Source organism: Ictalurus punctatus, chromosome 14 (genome assembly GCF_001660625.3).
Source record: "Ictalurus punctatus breed USDA103 chromosome 14, Coco_2.0, whole genome shotgun sequence".
NCBI classification, from domain to species: Eukaryota; Metazoa; Chordata; class Actinopteri; order Siluriformes; family Ictaluridae; genus Ictalurus; species Ictalurus punctatus.
The window spans coordinates 16,703,070-16,722,521 of record NC_030429.2 but is presented as its reverse complement, the minus strand read 5'-3'; the positions used below and the strand labels follow the sequence as shown (position 1 = coordinate 16,722,521).

The following is a 19,452-nucleotide window of genomic DNA, read 5'->3' as shown; positions in this document are numbered from 1 at the left end:
GAAGTTGGGTTTAGCTGTTCAAACCTGCTATTATTAATATTATTATTATTGTTATTATTATCATCATCATTTTTATTGCTCGGGCTCACGTCCATTGTACTAACCGTCAAGTACGGCTTGAAGCCCGGGTTGTGAGGTAAGCTAAACACTAAATAATAAGGGTGAGGAGCCACTCAACATGTCCCGCCATGACTTCCTATTTCAGTGGAAATTACGTCAGCACATCGATTAACACCAGGCATTTTAAGGCACTTCACAGGGACGTTAAAGAGAGAGGAAAGACAAGAGGCCGATGAGGGAACAACTGTTTGTAGTTGCTACAGTGTAAGTGATAACAGGAGCTTGTTATCACTTACATTAACTATAAACCCATAAAACATAATGCATCGTTCTGTAATTAATAAAAAATGTTTTCATTGGCAAATAGCTGTGGTATAAAATGAATAAACCATAATACCACCCATTGTTATTTATTTTCCTATAACCACATACCCCACGGGGTTTTATTGTACTTTACTGATGTAAAGTAATTTTACGTTTAAAAACAAAACACTATTTTGCTCATGTTTAAACTCTGCTCTCATGACTGCTTTCTGGTGGTTGTTTTACCAGTCTGTGTCCTGAATAGAGCTGAGTGCAGGGTACTTGTCGGAAGAGAAGGCATTCAAATGAGCATTTAACTGCATTAATTAAACATGAACTTTGGTTGGAGATTTATGACTGGTCGTGGACATGCTTTTCCCAGTGACAGGCAGCAAATCAGCATGCAGGCACTTTTATCTGAGGCAGGCCCGGCTTTCATGGCAACGAGGGCCAGACACCTTGGGGCTTCAAACAGACATCAGATTAAGCGCTCGGGGAGAATGAAATCTTGTTAAAATGTCAGATGACCTTGGCCAGTCAGTGACTCCAGCCATCATCTTTAGGTCAGAGGGAAGCACTCTGCTTAATGACATTAAACACAGGCCATCGTGCTTGGGCTCGCATCCAAAACCGAGCGACAAACAATGCAGTTGCCTTATGATGGTCTTCTTATACCTGTATCTCTACTTTGTCATCAGTTTCACTTTCTATAATCAGGTTTATGAAATTATGAGTGAAATAAATATTTTTTTTTTTCATAGCAGACCCGTGTAAAAGGTTGAGAATTGCCCATCTCAATGAAAGCTCAAGAAAGTGTCTGAGGCTCAAAATGGCGGTAAAGTTTAAACAGGTTTTTTTTTTTTTGTTCCAGCTTTTATTAGATGCATTATGCTTCTTTGCAGATGTCAGTCATGATTTGGTGATTAGATTTTACTTTGAAGTGAGCTTCTGATTGTAACAATCGTTTTGTTATCCGAGAACCGTGACTCTACGGTGAAGAATATGCTAACATATAGCGAGCTTGACGCCGTTGTTGTTGAAGATATTTGTATCTCTTACCCACCTAGATTCCTTTTGGAGTTGTTTTCCTGTGACTGACCTCCGATCCATGTGTTTTTGTAGATCACCTCCGAGGTACACCTGTTCAGTCACACCAAGGGCAAAAGGCACCAGCAGGCAGTGAGAGAGAGCAGCAGCATCCAGGGAAGAGAGCTGTCAGATGAGGAGGTGGTAAGTAGACACCCTAAACTGTTTCCAGACTAAACTAGAAACATATATGGGTGGAAAAAACCTAACATAATTCCTCTCGAGCATAATCTCACAAAACATAGTACATCATCTAATGCGAAGCTTCAATATAAATGAACATATCTCGCTAATGTTTCTTGTGTCTGTGGGGCAATAAATGACTGAGTTCAGTGACACAGTGGAAGGGTGTGATCAGCCCTTGTCCCTGTACGTCTTTGTTAACAAAGTGCCTGTCTTGTGGGTGCTTCTTATTCAACACAGACACACTCACTGCAATATGAGATTGCCTTTTGCAGTGGGGTCTTTGTAGAGCTGACAACAGTTGGTGCTATATGCTGCACCTTTGGCCTCCACATCTCCATTTTTTTTTTTTCTCTTCTACCTGACAGAGTGGTAAACAAGCACTAAGCAACTGCTCGAAAGCATTAATATGTTTAAAGTCTGACAGATACATGAACTCTAAATTAAGCAAGGTAATGGATTAAATTGGCTTCTGTATAATTCAAAATTATTTCTTTCCATAACCGACTTCAAACTATGATTTAATTCTATTAAAGATATTATGGAGCCCAATGTAGAACAGTGAAGGAAAATTGCACTGGGAGAGAATTATTACAGAAAGTTGGCACTGTAAAATTATTAATCAGGCATGTCTTGTGTTCTAATTAGAAACAAAAATGTTACTCCTGGAAATCACATTAAAGTTTTTTTTTTTTTTTTTTTTTTTTTTTTAATTTGCCAGCCGTTTTTATTTGCGGTGTGTGAAGGCGGTCTGGCTGCGAACTTGTTTGGATACTTTTATCATAGGCCTTTAGCCTTCCATATTTATGTCTCGTCCCATTTTGGTGTGCCGTATTTCATTCATGCAACCGCTACCTATTTTCCAGTCGAGGCTTCCATAACTCTTAGCGTTGTGAAAGATTTTTAATTAAAATTAAGACGGTTGGCTGAACTGTGTAGAGGTCACAGCATAGTTTCTCTGTGGAAGCGGCACCTCCACAGCCCTCTCTCCTCGTATTTGGTCGCATTTTGTCTTTTTAAGGACTCGTGGATTAAATTGAAAATAAGGTGATTATCAACAGGGATGGATCGATGGGCCTGGGGAACGCTCACAGCTGCCATTGCTCTTCTTACTTACTTTTATTGGTCATCATCTGTCGTGCTTTAACATAATATACGGGAAGCTCCTGACCAACCATTTACTGTTCATCCTTGACACGCGAGCAAAAAAAAAACTTCCTAAGGGTTGTACCTTCCTCGATTTGATTATTCTATATCATTTATGCTCTTTTTGGTTTAAGACCTGACTATCCACACCTATCAAAATGAATACACAAACTGGGAACTGATGGGGGGCAAGATAGAGAGCATGCCACCTGATACTCCGTATATTCACCTTGAACCTGTATGACGTGTAGCTGTCTGTCTGACATCGGGGGAAGGCCTTCCTGTGCCATCCATTGTGTGACACAAAGGAGTGGAGGATGGGAGGGTCATACGAGTGTGACACTGGGAGGATGTATGGGCCCTGAGCAGGTCATGGTGTGATGTTTGGAGTAGTCTCCCGTTTCTTCCATTACCTACAGAAAACACTATGTGGTATTGTCAGGCAGTTCTTGCCCCAGGCACATCTCTCTCACCAATTCTCTCTCTTGCCCCACTATTATCTCTCAGGTGCAACAAAACACCTGTCTATCTCACAACTTCCTCTACTAGATCATTCGTCTGCCAGAGCATCTGAAAGTTCTATCCAGAAAGCGCCCAAAGATTTTCAATATAAAAGTTGTACGGCTGCATTCACTTATTTTCAGACTGCTTTTTATTTTTTTTAATTATATATATATATATATATATATATATATATATATATATATATATATATATATATATATATATATATAATATATATATATATATATATATATATATATATATATATATATATATATATATATAATATATATATATATAAAAATTTTAATGAACAACATGACCATTGATCAGAAAGAGAGCTGAATGGAAAAGCAGTTTTCTTTTATATATTTCACTCCAGTCAGTGCTGAATGATTTGTTTGGCTTCCTTAATTTGATTTGTGTAGTTTACTTTAGTTAGGCTCTGTAGTAAAAGCTTAGTCCAGCAGTAGATTCACTGCAGAGCTTGTTCTGAGGTTCTCCTCCAACGGTGCTCTGATATATAATCTCAAGATGGTGCACGTCTTTGAGGTGTTACAGAAACAATCCCATTAATGGCGCAGCAGGAGAAGTAGATCGCCTTTCAGAGAGATTACTCGCCAGATGCCTCTCTGGCCAGCGGGATCCAATGGTTATGACTGCAAGGCTCAACTCCTGCTCCCAGGGGGATGTGAAGTGTCTTGCGCACACACACACACACATGACACACACAGTCTCTCTTACCCACATCTCATTTATTTACACTGATAGAAACTGGAAAAAAGTGTGCATGATTGTAAGTTTACAGAGTTTATGGATTAATAGAGTAGCCTCAATATAGTGCAACACTTACATAAGGAATTCAAGACAATAAGGCATGCTGTTATAGGAAATGAATCAACAGCAGGGTGGTGTGATGCGACCCGACATGAAGTAAAGTTACTTTTACAACCCCAAAGTTGATTCTTTTCAGTGACAGCACTCCCTAAAGTGTTTTATTCCTCTTATACCGCAGCAGTTTGTCACTGGTTACAATTTTTTATTCATTAAAGCACTATACATACATTTAGCTGTTGTGGAACATCCATGAGAAGTTACTTCCTGTTATCACTTAATTTATAGCAGCTAGGTCACGTTTCAAAGGTAGATGCGGAAGCAATCGCAGATTTTAAACGTTTTATTATATAAATCAACAAAACACAAAAGATACTAAGACTGATGCAAAACACTGTGGCACAGTCAACACAAAAACTAACAGGACCAAAACACGGGATCATGGACAACGGTAGTCTAAGCCAAACGTAAGACCGGGACGCAGTGCAAACAATGGCTATATATAGCGTGCTCGTTAACAGAAACGTGATTCAGGTGCATGTGGTCATGTGACATTGTAGTGCAGTGGCTGATGGGAACTGAAGTCCAGAGTTACATCCTTGATATATGACAAGCTATAAACAGTCATTTCCTCACTTTTTCTCCTGAAGTTAATAATATAAACAATGCAGCTTGTGTTACTGAGAAACAGCAAAGCTCAGACTCCTCTGTCCCGGAGGTTTTCCCATGGTGGAAAACTCGCTGACCGTTACAAAACACTGACATCCTTATGTTAAATATTAAATAAACACCACCTTACAGAAAGCTACAGTATAATCATTGATGTTTTGGTTAAACAACGCATTTTTAAATCTGTTTATTATTACCGTAGTTTGTTTAGTATCTGCCATACTGGTTCCTGTGAATGAGGTGTTACTATAGAAACAGTAACATTTTAGAATGAGTGCATTAATCTAAACATGACGGCACTACTGTCAGAGCTGCTGTTCTGAATGAACACCTTCTGCCCAGCCAGATTAGAGAATTCGACGGCACTGTGGTGTAATAGAAGTGTGCACTGAATACAGAACTTATTCGTTCTTAATAATGATTATTAATGAAATCTAAATATATCCAATTTGATATTTAAAAAATCCAGCTTGTAAAAAAAAAAAAATAAATAGATGAAATCTATATATATCCTCACCATTTCTTAACTTCCAAAACCTGTCTGGAATATTTTCGTGTTAAGTTTGACTGTTTCAGCAATTATCTTTTTTTTTATTAAAGTTTTTATTTTTTTTTATTTTTTACGTGATATAGAGTAGTGCACTATAAAATAGAGCTTTGTACTGAACACATGCAATTAAGAGAAATAGTTTATTAGATGATCTCTGTATACACTGTGCATTGGAGCCAGTGATTGAGAGCATAATTATAGCTCCTAATTCTTAATTAGCCTGTGCAGTTCCAGGAACAGTAGTTATTAAGGAAAGTTAATGATTAGTAATTACCCGTGTTCGCTACTTATATGCATACACATTAGAGATTAATTCATAGTGACCCCTTGTACTTACATGTTGCCACACTTATAAGCAGTGTAAACTGAGCCAGAGGAATTTTGTACAGGAGTTTTGAATAAGAGATTAGTGCAGAAGTCTGACATGCCAACATCTTTCCCATATTTTACCTGTGTGATAAGAACTGACATTGTGTTCCCTGCAGTAAAACTTACCTGGAATGGTAGCAGAGCGTTCGGGTAGAGGCTCTGAATGCAAACCCTTCTCTATCCACTCTATCTGTCCATTCTCTGAGGTGCTGTATGACAGGATAATTGGATAATTGCATTCTGGCACATGCGTCATTTAAATTGAGTTACATCCGTCTTTCTTCCCATGGATATATCAGCATTATCTGAGTAGACCCAGTGGTGTCTAGCTGGGAAGTTATACCTCTTTCTTAGCAATTCCGCTGCCCTCACACTGCAGGCGAAGGGGGAGATGCAGGAGAAATTACTGTGCACAATGCACAACTGATAACACCTGTGCTTTCAGCTTACCTTTACCCCTAGAACTTAAAGGGTGTGCATTGTTCAGAGACTCCTTGGGTACTGTACATACAGTTCATCTCTGGCAGGCTGCTCTGTTAATGTTAAGATCCCTTGAGTGTAGCTAGGTTGATTCTCATGGCCTCCATGTTTGAATGACAAGGTATCAGATTTTAGGTGTGCAGTGAGGGTGAGGGGATTTGCCATCTTTTTAGTCAAGTGCTTACATGTCAAAATATAATTATTATTTATTTATTTCAACAAACAGTGATGTGCTTAAACTGTTACACTTAAAGTTAAAACTAGTGTTGCACTTGAACAGTCAAATGTGGGTTTTTTGTTTGTTTGTTTTTGTTGTGTTTTTCGGTATGGTTCTCCAGTTGGCATGTTTTTTTTTTTGTTTGTTTGCTTGTTTTTTGAATCTTGAAGTATTTTGTTTTATTAATAGGGGTCCAAGCATTTTTCATCAAACATCTTTATCGCAGTCTTCATTTTCTTCTGTGCGGACATCAAACCGGGTCAATAGGTATTGCTTCCTCCACTACTCAGGTGCCTGATCAGCTTGATGGTGGCACTGATGGTAGCACTGTAGCTACCTCTGATTTCTTGGCTTAGTTGGAATTTGGACCATTTTGCTCTCCCTACTTAGAGCTTGAGCTAATTTGCTAAATATGAAATATTTACTTGTGTGTACTAGTTCTAGGATTTTTGGAATATATTCCCCACATTTTTGTTCCATTACTCTCTATATTCTGAAACTCAGTTATCTAAACAATCATCTTAATATTTGTAAACATTATGGCCACTACATGCCAACCAATCCTAGCAGGGCCGGAGCTTAATTTACTGCAACAGCTGTAACTCATGGTTGGTTTTATGGATTTGAATGAAACTTGAACGCCCCACTCAGGAGAAGATTCTGATGGTATGTGCAGTGTTGGAGTTGTTGTCATTTATAGTGGGTGGGGTTAAGTTCAAATAACTGATTCTTTTCTGCAAGATTTTTAATGATGACCTGATTTAAAAACTTGGCCGCTGTCATACGGCTAGTTTCAGCAGGTTTTTCACAGATTGGATGAGGAGGAACAGGCTTGAACAGTATTTTCATCTGTGATCTATTTTGTCTTTTTTTTGGTCTTCTGTACAGCTTGGCAGGAACTGGCCACTGTGGGCTCTATTTGTGACAGCTGCTTGGACCCCACAGATCACTGCTTGTGGCTATATTTGTTGTTGTTATTATTATTATTTTCAACAGCATTATATTAAGTGATGATATTTCAGAGTTCCTTTATTGACTTTATCATATCAGTTACTCACACCCCCAACTAAAGCCAAGATACAACAAAAAAAGAACTAAACTGTATTGATATACAGAACATTACTTAAGCAATCAAATAGCAGCAAATTTGTGCAATTATATTATGCATTGCTAATAAGAGTCAATGAGAGATTTCCTGAAGGACAGTGAACAGCACAAGACCATCCATTCGGGTCTAACAGCAGGGTAGTGTGGTCTGACTGCCCAAACGTTGAACCTCTCTAATTGTTTTAAAAAGAAACGTCATCTCACATTCAACTACTTTTATTTCCAGCAGCAGGTCTATGGAATGTTCGCACAGGTGAGCAGGAACCCTAGACATCTTTCTTCTGGTGTTTTTCAGAGTCACTAGAAAGGTCTCTTTAGTGTCCCGAGTTATTGTAACTGTGAGCTTAATCGCCTACCCCCTGTAAACTGTTAGTGTCTGAAGGACAGTTCCACAGGTGCATGTGCAATAATAGTTTATGGTTCATTGATCAAGCATGAAAAACATAGTTTAAACCCTTTCCAATAAAGATCTGTAAAGCTTATTTGGATTTTACAAAATTCTTTCAATTAAAAATAAAAGGGACTTTTTTTTTTTTGCTGAGTTTAGTAGTCATCAGAGTCACATAATTAGTGGAATGGAGTTCAATTGTTACGTGATCCCAATATAAATACTTCTGTTCCTGGAAGGCCTCAGATAACATACCTAACCTAATATCATTATGAAGACCAAGCAACTATCAAAACAAGTCAGTCCACATATTTCCCAAACAGCAGGCTGTGTTTATTCACTGGTTTAAAAATATATATATATATATATATATATATATATATATATATATATATATATATATATATATATATATATTTTTTTTTTTTTTTTTTTAAAAGCCAAAACCTTGTTAGAAGACTGTTGGAGTTGTCTTATTTGTGCACAAATAATATATTCTTTTGTACACAAATAAGATTAAATTGACTGATTTTGGGAGTGGATAGGTGAGAAGATACATGGCTTTGTCCGATTTTAAAACCTTTACAACACAAGCACATACATAACATACTATTCTAGAGCAGCATACAAGTCCTCACAGAGTTTGCAACTGGTGAATGATCTCTAGGTGCCTCAACATTTGCCTCTTCATTTTCCTGACCAGTTTGCTATAGGCAACTCTTCCCATGCATTTTCACAGCAAGGGTCTGAAATCATTTTAAGATCTTCATGTGTGGTTTCTTTGGTGCCAGACTGTTACCTTCCACACCTGAGGGACAGAGCTGGTATCCAGTAACTGTTGAAAGACTCCTGTCAGCACTTACCCAGCTGAACAGAGCATTCCCTCAGAACGTAGTCTTTCTATCCCCAGTACCCAAAAGACTCCGGGCGATTGATGCGGAACAAAATGGGGTTTGATATGTTGGATAAACAGAATCAGGATTTCCATAGTGTTCTTGTTTACTCCTCTACATCCATAGTTCTTGAAGTGGGGTCTACAGTTATATTATTATTTGTACAGGATGATATTATATGGATCTCATTATCATTATTAAATGCTTTCAAAGTTATCGTTATTACTTAGTTATCATGTAATTCTATGCCTCTTGATATGATATAAAAAATGTTGATACTACCTTTTAACACAGTGTGACAGTTTTGGGGTTCTTTGGTTGGATATGTGCAGAAATATGAAGTTCTTATGTGTGCGTGCTCATTTTATGAATCTCTGATGGTTTATTCCACAGGAGCACCTGTCTTTAAAGAAGTACATCGTAGACATAATGACTGACACCACTGTGACTCCTGAGACTAACCAGGACGGAGAGGAGAGGCAGAAAGCACGGAAAAAGGCCAAGAAACTCCGTGCACGGATGAACTCGAGGTGATTGTCTTTTTTTTTTTTTTTTTTTTCCCCTTAGCCTATTCTGTCTTTGTACTGTCTCTCTCTCTCTCTCTTTCTCTCTCGTGCTCTGTCTCTCTTTTTCTCTCCTTTTACTCGCTTCTTGCTGTTTTTCTCATGCCTGACAGTCACTCATATGACTCTAAGGACAACATGTCAACATGTGAGAGCTTTATGAGTGACAAGGAGATGGAGAGCAGAGGCACTGTGCATCTTGGCTGTCTGCAGAGCAACACTGATGAGCTTAATTTATGGCCACTTTGTGTGATTGGGGAGGAAAAACTGAGAATCGATCTGGAAGGCTCCCTCACTTTCACCTGTTAAGAGCTTTTCTCCTAATTGGTTGCCACTGTGCTGCCAAAACTGAAGCCTCCTCTGGTGTACAATGGTATGTTAAAGTATGTGTAAACCATGCTTGTTTTTCTCTCTCCCCCCCTATTGATTTTTAAATGAAGTATCAAAGAAAATCAATAGTAATCAACAAATAGGAGGCAGCGTGCCTCAGTGTCAAATCCTAGACCTGGGCACTATAAATTTAGCTCCTTGTCACAACTATAGTGTGTGTTTATGTTTTACTGTGACAGGGGGGAGACAGATAGAGAGTTGAGACACATGCAGTTATTTTTCATGGTGTCGTAAGGAGGAGTCAGGAGAGATTAAGCTGCTGTGGGTGTGTCTAGCTGAGCGCAGTCTTTAATCCTACATTGCCCTCCCTATACGCCTCTTGGAGCATCTATGTGTTACTGATCGGAAGGTCGGGGTTCAAACCCCAGCACTGCTGGGCTGCCAATGTTGGGCCCTTGAGCAAGGCCCTTAACCCTCTCTGCTCCAGGGGCGCCGTATCATGGCTGACCCTGTGCTCTGACCCCCAACCTCCTAGCATACTGGGATATTTGAAGAAAAAAGAATTGAACTGTGCTGTAATTTATGTGTCCAATAAAGGCTCATCATCTATTTTGGGTTATATTGTAGGAAATAACAGTTTGTAGCAGCTGTAAAATGTAAGCTCAATTGTAGCCTAGTTTAAAAATAAATGTACACTACTTTCGAGTTTATGGACTACTAGAAAATACATGGTTGCACCAAGTAGCATAGTTTTAACTGGAGACTCATCAATGACATTTTTTCAGGCTGAGTTCGAGTACATGTTTTGGTATTTGTTGATTCCCCATGATAACCCATGGAGGAATTAGTAACCTACTTGGATGCCAAATCGGGGCCTCATAGAACATTTTTACTTGGCTCTGTTTGTTGTTCACTGCTAACAATGAACTTACCTGCTAAGTTTTATGTTTAACATGTTATGACATTTAAACAGGATCTTAATAAGGAGAGCGAGGGCATTTACCTCGATTGAGTCGTAGAGCAGTTATGAGCGAGCATGGCCAATAAAAATGAATACAAGTATGAATGCTGTGACTTGCACCTTGACTCACAAGCAATATATACACCCTGGTGACAGGAAGCACGCATGTATCAGTGCTCGGTACGCGCAGAACCGATGTGCTCTCACACTGGCTTTACAGCTCCACACCCGTGAATACACCTGCGTGTGGATAATTTAAGGCACCTTGTGCTCATTTGTAATGCCCATGCTTGCTGATGCTGCTCTGCGCACCTCACATTCTCGGTTCAAAATGCTACTTCAAAATCATAATACGTTTTATCAGGTTATTTGTATTTTAGAAAGATGCTGTTGTTGCTCCTCTTGATATTTTCTCAGAGCACAGTTTGCAATCTGCTTTGCTTTGATCATTGTGAAAAACATCCAGATCGCTTTCTTTTTGTGTCATCTGTTCATTAGCGTGGCAGTTGCTTACATCGCATAGTATCACGTGCTATCAGATGTTAGTAAAGCAGCATTTTTAATGAGTTGAAGTCAACGAGCACAGGAACAGAGCGATATATGATACCAGTATCGATGTCAATGCATCCCTAGTATTAATATTTCTCAAATTAAAACTAGAGCTGCAACAACTAATCGATAATAATCAATTATGAAAATCGTTGTCAACAAATCTCATTATGGGTTTGTTGGTCTGTGCTCGGCACGGGGTGCGTTTACTCGTTACATTACTTCTGTTCCAAAAACACGCTTCAGAGAGTAAATACTAAAGGCGTGTCTCAAATGATGTACTACACACTTACACTATGCACTATGTACTCTACCTTCTAGTGTGTGAAGTTTAGAAAGGTAATATCGTCTCAAAAGGAACACTAGCGGGTTTTTTTTACTAACCAGAAGTATAAGCTGCTTCCTAGTCGACGGCGCATGACGTCATACACACGTAATGCGATGCCTCTAGCTTTAGCAGATACCCAGAGTCACTGACAATGACTTTCTTTACTTTACTGTTTGTCAATGTTACCTTTTTTGAAAAATAATGCCTAAATACTATTATATAATATAAATATATATATTATATATATAATATATATTATATATTATATTATATATTATATATTAGTTTATATTATATACAAGTATTTATGCATTATTTCTATGGATGCACAAAAAGCACGTACTGAAATAAAATGGCTGGATCGGGAAGGGGTCGCAAGGTTGTGATGGCCTTTAACTGGAAACATGGCAAGCACGTCACACGACACTGTTACGAAACTTATTAATTCAATGATTCAAAAAGACGAAGTGTTGTGGACCAACCGAGAAGGCACAGCTGGTGTGGTGCCGACAAACATGGTCCCCTACAGTATGTATGAAGACTTTTGGGACACCTTGTACTATGTCAGGTTTTAACTAGCCCTTAAGTTAAATGATGATTTTTAGTCACTGTCAAAATTCATGTTACTTTATCTTCAAATAAATTAATTCAAACAAGTTTCCAGTTAAAGGCGCCTAACAAGCTCCTGGGGGAAGGCCCGAGGGCGAGTTCTGCTCTCTAAACAGGGCCAGGCTGGGCTTGCTCATTAATATCTCAGCAGCTCGGGCTGGTGAGTGGCACTCTGCAGGGCTGGAGCTGAGAAAGTGACGGGCCTGAGCCCCCTCTGCTCGCTGTCACTCGCTGCTTAAGCCCTGGAGCGCCAAGCCTGAGAGAGAACAGGCACTCACAATCATAAATCACTGCCGCCTTTGGTCCCGGCATGGCGAGTTTAGCGGCTCCACCGCTGGGTGGAAATGAGGCATTTTATAGGAGCACAGGGTGGTGTTTGGAAAAGGCAAGAGAGCTTTTGACAGGCCTCCCAGGTTGCCCTGTCCTCTACTGTCATCGTTAAGCTCTTTTAGTCCTGACTATGATTGACCTGGGGACGAGTCCAGCACTATTTCCTTCTAAGTGTATTTTTCAGATAAATTTCTTGTGTTTTCGTCCTCGTGTAAATATGTGGATGTTGTGAACCTGAAAGTAATACCATTGTCTCTCTTTCTTGTGTGTGATGCTTGGTCCAGTGTATAGGTTGTCTTTCCCCCGGTTTAGAAACAGAGTGCTCAGTGTACAGAACTGCATACAAAGGACCCCCTGTTTAATGCACAGCACTCTCACTAAGTTTACCAAAAAATTTCCTCTGGCAGGGAAAGAGGCGTCGAGCATGTGATGTGGACATACAGAAGTCGACAAAGGCACAACAAAAAAACCACAGTTCCCTTCTTTTCCCCCCTGACATGTTTTATATATAACGAAGGCTGCACCTGAACTGATCCTACGTTTTATGACTCCGGCATCTAGATTACGTCCATGTCCTCATGTGCATTTGTAGAATTTATAGATGGGTCCCAGTTTGTTTCTTTTTGTACATTTTCCACGGCTCCAGTTTTAATTCCTTATCCGTCAGCAGTGAAGTTCCATGATTGAAAGCCTCTCAAACCCAACATTAAAATATTGCAGCAGCACCTGGCCAAATCCTCCATGTAACCGGTAGTGCCAAACCCCCGAGTTCTCGTTGCACCTTTTAAAACGGATACAGTGTATTTGTTTTTTTTATCCATCTGGACGCACGGACATTTTTATGGCCCCGTTTAGGGGGGCCCACTATCTCTATCCAGCATGCGTGGAGGTGAATGTTGGGGCAGATCGTGATGAATTGATTATTAGTTCTGCATTGTAGCCGTGTAGTTCCCCTACCCCCCTTTAATTCTGATTACTAATATTTATAACTCCCTTGCCCATTTAACAGGGCCTGCCGCCGCCAGTGATTGATGGCCCGGCCATTGCTCCCCGTTTAACCTGCACGGGTATAAAGCTGTCAGAGATGAATATTGTAATTCGCAGGATGATGAAGGGGCCAGGTATAGTTCAAGCCTTCCCTCAATACTCTGCTGCATTCTTTATGCGGCCTCTCTTAGGTTGTGCTAAATAATGCACCGTAGCGTTGGGCTTTAGACTTCTCAATGTACAGCGAGGGTGGTCTGTGTAACCTGTGTCTAGATTAAATCTCTGTGACTTAGGTAGCCTTTACCTAAATCTCTGTCTCTCTGTTTTTACACTCCAGAAAGGTGTTAAATATCTAAACGTCTGACATTTCTACCTGAACTTTTTTTTTTTAATGTAACATTGGTATAGACTGTAAACTTCACCTACCTCTTTTAAGAACTGTTTTTTTCTTACGAGTGTCTAAAGAAAAGATTTAACGTTGACGTAAGCCTGGGGGTCATTACATGCTACGTAGTTCTCGGTGGCCTTTTTCCCAGCATTCCTGTCCCCTTGAGGTGTATTATCAAATTCAAGTTTATAGTGTTCAGACTGATTTATTTCCCTCTTAAAGATCAAGAATAAGGCTTTTTTAATCCAACATCTGCTGAAGGCATTTGATTTGATTTTTTAAAAAAATTTCCCGCTTACCCTGGTCAGTATTTAAACACTCAACTTATTATTAATTAATCACGCTAAGCTCAATTCACGTTTTGGCATGCATTAAAATGAAAATTGCATATTGAGAACAACAATGTGTCAGTACACTTCTCTGAGCATCTGAACTAAACTTTTATTGATGTGTATTTAAATGTACGCCTTTATGGGCTGACAGATGAGGGCTGTTTTTGGATTGAATTACACTGGCGGCCCCAACAGAAATGCTTTTTACTCTGCCACTAGTCTTAGACTTTGTCTGGAAAAGCAGTCTTTAAAATATTAATATTAAATATACAGTGCCCTCCACTAATATTGGCACCCTTGGTAAATATGAGCAAAGAAGGCGGTGAAGAATTGTCTTTAGTGCTTAACCTTTTGATCTTTTCTTAAAGAAATTTCAAAAATATACACTGCTCTCATGGATATCAAACAAAACACAGGTTTATAAAAAAAAAATATCTTTGTTAAATATAGGTGTGCAATAATTATTGCCACCCCTATGAATTCATATGAGAAAAATATATTTCAAGTATATTCCCCATTGATATTTTACATTTTTTAGTACACCTGGGTGACTATGAACAGGAAATTGTTCAACCATGAGTCCCTGTTTCACAGGGGTATAAAAAAAGGAGGTAATACACAGGCCAAATTCCAAAAATGGTTTACTGACTACAAAGTCAAGGTCCTGCCATGACCATTCCAGTCCCCTGACTTGAAATGCATAGAAAACCTGTGGGGTGAACTGAAGAGGAGAGTCCACCAGCGTGGACCTCGAAATTTGGAGGATCTGGAGAGATTCTGTATGGAGGAATGACCTCAGATCCCTTGCCATGTATTCTCCAACCTCATCAGGCGTTATAGGAGAAGACTCAGAGCTGTTATATTGGCAAAGGGAGGGAGCACAATGTTTTGACTAAAAGGGTGGCAATAATTGTTACACACCTATATTTAACAGATATATATTTTTTAGATAAACTTATGTTTTGTTTGCAATTGTGTGATATCCACGAGAGCGGAGTATTTTTGTGGATTTCTTTAACAGAAGATCAAAAAGTTGAAAAATAAAGACCATTTTCACAGCCTTATTTACTCATATTTACCAAGGGTGCCAAAATTAGTGGAGGGCACTGTAGACATGGCCGTGGTTTTCTGGGAACATTCATCTTTCAGTACGGTCTTCCGGAAAGTGGCAGAGTTTATCAGCCGCAGGTCATCTCTCCCTCAGGTGGTTTGTCAGGAGCTGATCGATCAGTCTTACCGGTGAGATGTAGCATGGACAGGAATCTGTCTTGTTGGTGTACCACACTGTGGCTCACGTGGTTGTTGGCTAAACCCCTTAAGCTGGAGATTTGCTGCAATGTTTATGAACACCATTAGCATTTAAGCTAGATCTGTAAATGGAATTTGTTTGTCTTCTCATAGTTTGATTTGTGTATGAAGTTCTTCTAAATGGTTTTGTCCAGGTGAACATTTTACTTGTTTGTACGCAAACTTTAGATTTTTTTTTTAATGGAAGTTTAGAGAGCAGCTGACAGGCTAAATAAACAGTATGAGACACAGATTGACCTCCTGATCTTTTCTTTGTTCTCGCTGTCCTCTTATCTCCTCATGTCCTCAGGCTGACATGTGTAGGAGATCTCTCTCCCTAGTGCTCTTTCTCTCTCTTTCTCTCTCTCTCTCTCTCTCTCGCTCTCACTCTCTCGCTCAGGCTCTCTGATGGACTGTTTGTCTTCTTCCTTCTCAGGGCTAAGGAGTATGAGACATCCGTAGAGGCGAAGATGCAGATTCCAGATTCTCCTTACAAGGCCAAGTAAGCTGCCAGTTCTGGTTATAGTGAATGTACACCCACACCTGAGCTGTATCTACAAGTATTTGGCTTGCTCCTATCTCTGAAATGTTGTCTTTTAATCCCTTCACACCCTACACACACTTAACACCTCCCGAAGACTTGTATTATTCAAGAGTGTTTGTGTAAATTTGGATGATAAATGTGGTGGACCAGGCACGATTTTTTTATTTTTTTATTTTTTATTTTTACTTCTCCCATTTTGCATTTATGAGGCTATGGTCGTGGGGGGGGCTGGGGGCACGGTGGCTTAATGGTTAGTACGTTCACCTCACACCTCCAGGGTCGGGGGTTCGATTCCCACCGTGGCCCTGTGTGTGCGGAGTTTGCATGTTCTCCCCGTGCTGCGGGGGTTTCCTCCGGGTACTCCGGTTTCCTCCCCCAGTCTAAAGACGTGCGTGGTAGGCAGATTGGCGTATGAATGGGTGTATGAAGGCCCGGGGGCCTTCTTCAGTTGTCTTGACTCAGACTAGCCACTGGATCATGGTGGTCACCAGGAAGTGAGAGTGAGGCCGATGCTACGCAAGTCTCCCTCACTTTAATCCAATTCACACGCAGTTCCAGTTTGTGTTCTCCATAATGGAGGCAGTCGAAATTTACCGAACTCCTGTGTGTGTGTGTGTGTGTGTGTATACGCAGACTGCAGCGACTGGTGAAGGACTTGGGAAAGCAGCTGCAGGGACAGGACAGTGGCCAGTGGGCCAACAACAAAGTGTCTGGCTTGGACAGAACCCTGGGGGAGATCTCCCGCATTCTGGAGAAAAAGGTACTATATGTATAATGGAATTAGCAAATGCAATTACATGTGAAATATTGTTTTGTTTTCTTTATTTATTACGATAGGTGCCTCCTATTTTGTCCTCGAGTTTGTCGTAAGTTTTAAACAGGTCATCACAATCATACCGCTCTGACTCTTACCTGTCCATAGTTCTTTGGCATTGCAGGTCTCCAGATGTCTCTGTGATTGGTTTGCCACTGTGCCCTAGAAGTCTGCCCTATAGTGTGTTCAGATTGTGTGTTTGCATGTGCGTAAGGATTTGAGCGGGAGATAAGCCTCCTGGCTGCTCTGTGTGCAGACTCTCCTAAACCACACAGCTTTGGCTGGAGTCCTCCCTGCCTCAGTCTGCACCGAGTATCACGTTCCTTCCCCAACTCTTTGCCCTTGGTTATTTGGTAACGAGGGCCAGATTAGTTGCATGTTTTCATTGCAGCAGATGTTATTAATCGAGCAGCTACCCATTTGTTAAGCAGCCAAACATGCTTTCCGGTGTTCGTCTGACCTCTCAAGCCTGCCGGTGCACGTTGCCGCTTTACACAAAAACTCGTCAGGTTTGTCGACGTAAAATTTAATCCAAATAATTGGAAACAATAAATGCAACAAAGCATTTAAAGATGTGTTCTCTGGCACTGGGATGTGTTCCCCATCTTGTCTTTTTCCTGTGAGACCCCTGTATTCAGTAGAATAAAACTGTTCAGATCTTTACAATATTGTTTGTTTTGTTTTGCAGCATTTTATTTTTCAGCAGTTCACATGTTGGATTAATGTGCAGTATTTGCAAAGGCATTACTTCTTGTCCTTTAGTCAGCTAATGCCCAATATTTGTTGCACTTTTTATGACTGGCTGATCAATACTAGGTTGGATAAATGGCAAACATCTGTCTTTTTTTCTATATATTTATATACACAAAGGAAAGAAATGAACAATCCTAGCAAGTGCCATGCTGTAAAAGACCTGGGTGTCTGTGTGGGCGGGAGGATTGGATGTTGATGGTGTCACTGCAATGGCTGGAGGGAGGAGATGCCGGATGTTAATGGATGAAGGCATTTCTCCAGGGAGAGGGCTAGTGGTGGAACAATCTGGTAAAGCAGTGCTAATTGGAGGATAGAGTGGAGTCTGAGTCTTGTATAGAGCAGAGTACTGGTGGAGAAGCACCAACTGGCGATACTTTTATTTCCTAACATGTATATGTGTGTTTAACATTAAAATATTGTATTTAGGGGTTCAATTATCTAATGAATCTGATTATAGGCTGATTGTTTCCCGTCACATTTGCATTGTGGTTGAAATGAGCCTTTTAATGCCATGTAAGACGTGCATGTTAACCATCATATTTGAATGTAGTAAGGTGCAGACACCACTCTGTAGACTATGCCCAGATTAGTCATATCTAATCAGATTAAACACTTTTTATTTGACCTCCCCTAACCAAATCACTGTCTGTGTTATTTTGTTAGATGCGTTTTAAGACTGCAGATTCCCTCCTGCGTTCAAGTGTTTTCTCTCATGCTATCCCAGAGGCCTTGTGGTCTCTCTCATACCGACTGGTTCTAGAGTTTTCCACTGAGACCTGCCTTTTGAAGATCCCTCTGTTGCTGTTTTTCTAAGTCAGCAGGAATAGTGAAGTGCTTGTGGAAATGTCAGTTCTCCAAGCTTTTCCTTGGGCTCTTGTGGGGATAGGAGTCTCTCAGTTTTGTATCTGGACTTCATTTGAGCTGTCCGTCAAACCGCGCCGATTCCTTCAGCCGAGCCGTACCCAAAGCGGCGTCACCGGGGTTGTGTGTGAACCAGGCTGCTTAGGCACTTCCTCCTCTAATCCCTGGACAAAGTCAAATAAATATCTGTCTCCTTCAGTATGAGGCGTCTGCCCACAAGCTGCTCCGCCTGCTCACTTTTAGTCAGGAGCGTTTAGATTATTTGACCTAACAAGCATCTCTCGTGTCACAGACTCACCTACAGATTTGTTTTTTCACAGTCACCGTATCTGATTCAGTCTTCACTTTCTCAGCTAATTCCTTGAACAACACCCGACACTGCTCCCACTCTTCTCCTCTTTCCTCCCCAGCAGCACTGCTTCAGTTTTAACCGTGGGCTCCGACCCCTGCCCGCCTCTCCCTCTGAGGCTTCTAATGGTTTTCTTTTGTGTCAAACCAGGTTTCATTTTGACTCGCTAGCAAATGACTGATCCAAGAAGGTTAAATTTTTTTTTTTTTTTTTGCTTGTTGTTTTACAGAAGGGTCTGGACAGTCTTCTATTCTTCAGCTTTACCTTACAGCTGCTTACCTTGGTTGAATGACCTCATGTATTTACCCTGAGTGCCGGCACATGTTTGTCACTGCTTTCAAATAAAGGGTCAGGAGAGCCGGACTACGTTTATGACACTTCGGGGACTATCAGTACCATGGTGGAGGCAGCGGGCTGCCACTATTTACATTTTCATTTGCCAGCTGTCAGGGCCTGGCTTCCCTTGGTGGCCAACTGGTTGCTTGCTGTACCTGATCAAGAGGCCCCTGAATAGAGAGAAGGGCACTGCGGGAGCTTGTTCCTTGTCCATAAATCCCACGATAGATGACCTCATATTAGAAAGGGTCAGATTTAAGTTGGCTGATTCACAGAACCTTGATGGACTTTGAGGGTGTGGACATGTTACAGCTTTCACATCAATATAGTGTTAAGTGGCTT

At 40.4% G+C, this 19,452-nt stretch overlaps 1 protein-coding gene across 5 annotated transcripts in view; it reads left to right on the top strand.

Moving 5' to 3' along the window:
* Positions 1–19,452, top strand: part of scaper (S-phase cyclin A-associated protein in the ER) — a 93,282-nt gene that overhangs the window by 37,600 nt on the left and 36,230 nt on the right. For all 5 annotated transcript variants that reach the window (XM_053685479.1, XM_047159776.2, XM_047159778.2 and 2 more), the window contains 4 exons: positions 1,486–1,593; positions 9,183–9,319; positions 15,890–15,955; positions 16,631–16,757. In XM_053685479.1, the coding sequence (XP_053541454.1) occupies positions 1,486–1,593; positions 9,183–9,319; positions 15,890–15,955; positions 16,631–16,757 (438 nt within the window). The remainder of the gene's footprint in view (positions 1–1,485; positions 1,594–9,182; positions 9,320–15,889; positions 15,956–16,630; positions 16,758–19,452) is intronic.